Source organism: Malurus melanocephalus, unplaced genomic scaffold (assembly GCF_030028575.1).
Source record: "Malurus melanocephalus ecotype Western Australia unplaced genomic scaffold, MMel_1.1 scaffold_1016, whole genome shotgun sequence".
Taxonomy (NCBI): Eukaryota; Metazoa; Chordata; class Aves; order Passeriformes; family Maluridae; genus Malurus; species Malurus melanocephalus.
This window is the reverse complement of record NW_026624248.1, coordinates 80374-85732: the sequence shown is the minus strand read 5'-3', so window position 1 is coordinate 85732 and position 5359 is coordinate 80374. Positions and strand designations below refer to the sequence as shown.

Here is a 5359-nt window from a genome sequence, read left to right as displayed (position 1 = left end):
CGGGTGAAACTCTGGGCACCGGCGGGGCACGGGCTCTGACAATGATTAAACTGGCCAACCCAGATTTCCCGGCAAGGCAGAGCAGGGCTGGGACCCGGTGGTTCGTATTATGCAAATCACCTGGATCTGGGAGCATGAACGTTTGGGGCTGGAATTCCCCTCGGGCTGCCAGATTGTTACGCCGCCCAAGCTATAAAAGCAGAGAGGCGGGCAGGGCTTGCCCATCGGCACCAGCCTCGCGGGGCCCATGAGCAGTGGCTAGCGGCCAGCAGGGCTCCGTCCATCTCCCCTGGCTCCTCTCTGGATTAGCTGCCGCTCCCGGAGCTGCCATCGCAGAAGGTACCAAAGCTTTTTTTGCCGAGGCCCGCTGACGTCCCCTGAGCCCAGGACAGCCGCTCCGCTCTCCTCCCCGCGCACCTTCGCTCTGGCCGGGGATGCGCCTCGCTCTTTGCTCGCTCCACGTTCGYTGTCCCTTTGGGGGACAGCGGGACARCAGCTYCCCCTCCAGCCCCCGGGGTTTGGAAAAGGAACGGCACCGTTTGGCTTTTGTGAGCRCCGGGCAAGGGCTTGGTCCCCTCCTGGCTGCTGTTTTTGGGATGCGCTCCTTGCGACTGGTTGAGAGGATTGGCGCTGTGGCACTGGACAGTGGGCAGCCGGAGTGGGCAGTGGCCGAGTGTCCGTGCCCCCCACGGAGGGGCTGTGCCACACTGTGCTCTGCCAGCCACCTTCTTGCTGTCCCCCCTCGCTGGCTGCCAGCAGGGTGAGGTCAGGCTGCTGGGGACAGGGCTCTTGGCAAGCCCGGTGACTCCAGGTCCCGGCTGGCCGCGGCTCAGCCTCCCTCTGTCGTGGCCCCTGAGGAGGCGGTGAGTCAGGCCCCAACCCAGCCGGCAGGTGCTGGGTGGATWTTTCTGCAGCAGTGACCTGAGAGGTGACGGCGGGCGGAGCGAGGGACAGCCCGACCTCGCCCAGCCTGACCCCGGGGTGCTCTCAGGAGTCAGTCCTGGCTACCAGGAATCAGTCCTGGCTAGTAGGAGTGCTGCGGGCTGGGGTCCCCCTGCCTCCACGGGGCCGAGGCTCACTGTCATTTCTCGGCACAGAGCTCCATGGCAGGATCTTGTGAGATCAGCAACATCTTCTCCAACTACATCAGCGCCATGTACCAGCCAGACGAGGTGCAGCCAGCCCTGGACGTGCTGGGACACCTTGGGGACGACAGCAGCCTGGGGCTCGGCCTCCCTGCCAGCCAGCCCCCAGCTCAGAGCACAGGTAGGACCAGCGGGGTGGCAGGGGTGGCMCTGGGGAGCTGGCAGTGCCACTGGCTGGGAACAGCACTGCAAGGTCCTTATCACCCTGGGACAGATCAACAGCTTCCCCCATGCCTCAGTTTCCCCAGGGAAAGGCCACAAGGGTTGGGACGAGACCCTGGGTGGCACAAGGTGACCGGGGAGCTCATCTGATTTATAGGGGACATGGGGCAATCGTTGTCCTCCTTCCCCAGCATGGCACAGGGGACAGGCTGCCAGGGCTCACCGGGAGCAGTTTGGAAGTGTAATTTTGACAGTGGGGGACCATCATGGGATAGTGCTCAGGGCAGCATGATAAACACATCAGCAGAGCAGGGGGGATCGCAGCACTACCAGGACAAATGGCACCAAAACCTGCGGTGGAGGCAGTGTGGGGTCATTTGTGTCCACAGGGCAGGGCGCTAAGGACCCTTTAGTACCACAGCTCTCCAAGTGCAGGGCCTGCAGGGTCACCACGGGAGCAGAGCAGGTGCCCAGTGACCACCAGCAGCCCCCATGTGGGGCTGGCATGGCCGTCCCGCTCTGAGCCCCGCTCTCRCCCCTTGCAGACAAGCCCGAGTGGTTCAGCGAGCTGCCCTACTTCTGGACCAAGGTGCAGGTGCTGGAGTGGATCAGTTACCATGTGGAGAAGAACAAGTACGATGCCAGCTCCATCGACTTCTCCTGCTGCAACATGGACGGGCACGCGCTGTGCCACTGCAGCCGGGAGCAGATGCGCCTCATCTTTGGGCCCCTGGGGGACGAGCTCTACGACCGCCTGCACGAGATCAGTGAGTGCACCGAGCTCTCCCTCCCCTGCAGCTCCGGGGATGAGGCTCAGAGCCTCCACTAGCCCATTCCCCGCCATTCCTGGGCACTGTAGAGGGTGTGGGGGCACAGGTCCAGAGTTCAGGCATGGCCAGGCTCAGCTCCCGGTGTGCACTGTTCCCTTCACATGGAACAGGTTTTGCTAATCCCAGTTCTTCACTCCTGCAGCCTCTGATGAACTGAATTGGATTATTGACCTGCTGGAAAAAGAGGATGCGACTTCCCAGCCCTTCCTGAACTCCAGCCACCTGGGTAAGAGAGGGGCCCTGGCCAAGCCTTCTCTCCTTTTCTGATGGCACCAAGGCCAACCCTTCTCCCCTTCTCTGCCCCTTCCAGAGCTGGGAAATCCCTGCACCAAGGACTCCCTGGAGGACTTAAAGCCCACAAACCCTTTCCTATCCACAGACTTCACCTGCTTGCCGGGTGCCATGTCCCCAGGCAGCTCTGATGTCTCAGGTCAGTGTTTTTGTTTTGGGTTTGGGTCTTGCAGCGGTCTGGTGGTAGGGGAAGCGGTGGGAACCAGGGGGAAAGGYCTCCCCATGCCAGCAGGTCTGAGCTCTGATCCTTTGCCTCTCAGGGCCTGTGATGTCCCACAGCCCCAACTCTCAGGACTCCGGTGGAAGTGACCTCGACCTCGACCCTGCAGAATCCAAGCTCTTCCCTGATGGTGAGTTGTGTCCACCCAGACAGGAGCTGGGAGGGGAGGGCTGGCTCTCGGCCATTTGTGCTCACCCTGCCTGGCCATGATTTAGGGACAACACTGAAYACCCATCCTCACACTGGGAAGGAGRGAAAGGTCATTTYYCTGAGYGCTCTGCYTCTRTTTCTCTCCACTGAGCAGGGTGATGGGCAGGGCTGGCATAGYTGGGCAGCAGTGGGGGAGGGGGGGGGGTGGTGCAGGTGGGTGAAGACTGCAGCCAGAGATCCTGGCCACAGAAATCAGTGTTTGGTACTGATCTTAGCTGGTGGTGATACCGGGAATACCAGGAATGCCAGGAAACAGTAGGGTTTGGGGAAGGAACAGTGTCCTGCCCTAAGCATAGTGAGGTGGAGGGAATGGGGTCACCTTGCTCTCGGGTTTTTATTTCCCTGGTACCTGGGCCTCAAAAGAGGGTCCTTCTGGTGCCCAGGAGGACAGGGAGGGGGCTGCAGCCCAGCACATGCTGCCCAGCCTGACGTGTGCCCCTCTCTGTGTGCACAGACCACTTTCCAGGCAGCAAAAAGGGTGACGGCAAACACGGCAAACGGAAACGGGGCCGGCCCCGAAAGCTCAGCAAGGAGAGCAGAGACTGCCTGGAGAACAGGAAGAGCAAACACTGTACGTGAGCCCTTCAGCCCTGCAGGAGCCTGGGCTGCCTCCCCTGGCTTCATGGGGCACAGTGGGAGGGGGAGCCACGGGTTTGGCTGGGTTTGGGGAGGTCCAAAGTGCAAGGAGCTGCGGGAGCTTCCCTCCTTGACAGCTYCCTCTCTGTCCTCTTTCAGCCCCAAGAGGCACCCACCTGTGGGAGTTTATCCGGGACATCCTGATCCACCCCGAGCTGAACGAGGGGCTCATGAAGTGGGAGGACCGGCGTGAGGGCGTCTTCAAGTTCCTGCGCTCGGAAGCGGTGGCTCAGCTCTGGGGCCAGAAGAAGAAAAACAGCAGCATGACCTACGAGAAGCTGAGCAGAGCCATGCGGTGAGTGCCCTCCCCACGCTGTCCTGGGGGACCTGCCCCGCTGGGGCTCAGCCTGAGCAGCTCCTCAGGGTGTGGGGCAGCACCCGGAGTCCTCATTCCACCCCCCTCTCCTGCAGATATTACTACAAACGAGAGATCTTGGAGAGAGTGGACGGGCGACGGCTGGTGTACAAGTTTGGGAAGAACTCGAGCGGCTGGAAGGAAGAGGAGGTGCTCAACAGGAACAAGGAGCTGTAGGAGTCCTGGACGAGCCAGGGTCTGCCAAGCCCCTCAGGGCCAGCCCTGAGCTGGGCTCCTTGACAGGAAACTTTGCCTGAAGCTGTATCTGGAAGCTGCTGCCCCGTGCAGCGTGTGGAACTCGCGTGGGCACGCTCGTGTGTGCCGGTGACTGCCAGCACCGAGGGGCTCAGAGCCACATTTTGGCTCCAGTAGGTTCTTGCCAAACRTGCTTTCCCTTGTTGGATTCGTACCTGGAGCCACGGGGACTGGGGCTGTTTCAAAGCCTGGACGGATGCAGAGGGGAAGAGAAGTTGTGCTGTCACCCCACCTCCAGCTGGGCAGCRGAGCAGCACATTTGTGTCACCCGTGACTGGACAGGGCTTGTCCCAGCTGGGGGGTGTCCCCTGTCACTGCTTGCACCRTGCCCCGTCCTGCTGGCTGCACGTGGGTTGGGTGAGGCCCCCTTTGTGGAGCAGCTTCTCATCTATCAGAGAAGATGACAACATTGTGGAGCTTCCCCTGGCCCCAGAAAGCCCTCAGTGAGAAGAGGACGTGGGACAGCGTGCTGCATTTTCCAGCCCAGCTGTCAGGCTGTGGCTGGAGATGGGCCTTTTCCTCAAAAGTAGCTTCTAATTTATGTAAGACCCAAAAAAACAAAGCACAGAGTGAATGTACAGATATATTTTTTCACGACTGAGATGTTCCAGTGTGAGAGTGTGTGCTGTGGGGCACACAGGTGTGTGGTGGCAGGTGGTGATGCTCAGCTGGACTGAAGTGATGTCACAGGGCACAGACTGGTGCTGTGCCAGCCACGGGAGGGGACGCCAACCCAGCCAGGCACCGGGCAGGTGCATGTGGTTTCCTCCTTTTCAAATGGGAATATAAGATGAATAAATTGTTGGTTTGTTGGGTTTTTTGTACCTACCTGTAATTTTTCTTGTTTTTTCTTAAAGACATGGTGGGGACCAGGTGTTAATTGGGATGTCCTGTGGCATAAACCCTGTCTGCCACTATCTCTTGGGGTGGCACAGGGGCACAGGGTCTTCCTCAGGGGGAGGGGCCTTGTCCCAGACTGGCTCAAAGCCACTCATGGAGGGGCCATCTCACACCCTTCCCAAACCTTGGCCCTTCAGAGCTCCAGCCCTGGCCCTGGCTATCCCTGACGCACAGAGTTCACCTCTCCCAGGCTGATGGGAAGCCAAGTCCTGGGTGCTCTGGGGAGGGGATTCTCTCTCAGCACCCTCCCCATCAATCTCCCCAGCCTGAGTGGGGGTGACAGCCTGGGGCATGACCTTCAGCCCCACTCTGGCCTGCCAGGGAGCCATGAAGGGACATCAAGAAGCAGCACAGG

At 60.4% G+C, this 5359-nt stretch overlaps 1 protein-coding gene across 1 annotated transcript; it reads left to right on the top strand.

The window, feature by feature from the left end:
- Window positions 1-208: 208 nt before the first annotated feature.
- ELF3 (E74 like ETS transcription factor 3) lies at window positions 209-4915 on the top strand. Its single transcript, XM_057386626.1, has 9 exons — window positions 209-339; window positions 1098-1266; window positions 1853-2074; window positions 2280-2363; window positions 2448-2567; window positions 2689-2778; window positions 3313-3429; window positions 3594-3789; window positions 3906-4915. Exons 2-9 carry the CDS (start codon window positions 1104-1106, stop codon window positions 4024-4026), a joined length of 1113 nt encoding a protein of 370 aa, XP_057242609.1. The 5' UTR covers window positions 209-339; window positions 1098-1103; the 3' UTR covers window positions 4027-4915.
- The last annotated feature ends 444 nt before the right edge of the window (window positions 4916-5359 follow it).

Excerpts from the sequence above, each read along its gene's own strand:
- ELF3 (XM_057386626.1), top strand. The coding sequence starts at position 1,104 with ATGGCAGGATCTTGTGAGATCAGCAACATCTTCTCCAACTACATCAGC. Across the intron at positions 2,779-3,312 it reads ATCCAAGCTCTTCCCTGATG|ACCACTTTCCAGGCAGCAAA; the intron begins GTGAGTTGTGTC and ends CTGTGTGCACAG. Across the intron at positions 3,430-3,593 it reads GAACAGGAAGAGCAAACACT|CCCCAAGAGGCACCCACCTG; the intron begins GTACGTGAGCCC and ends GTCCTCTTTCAG.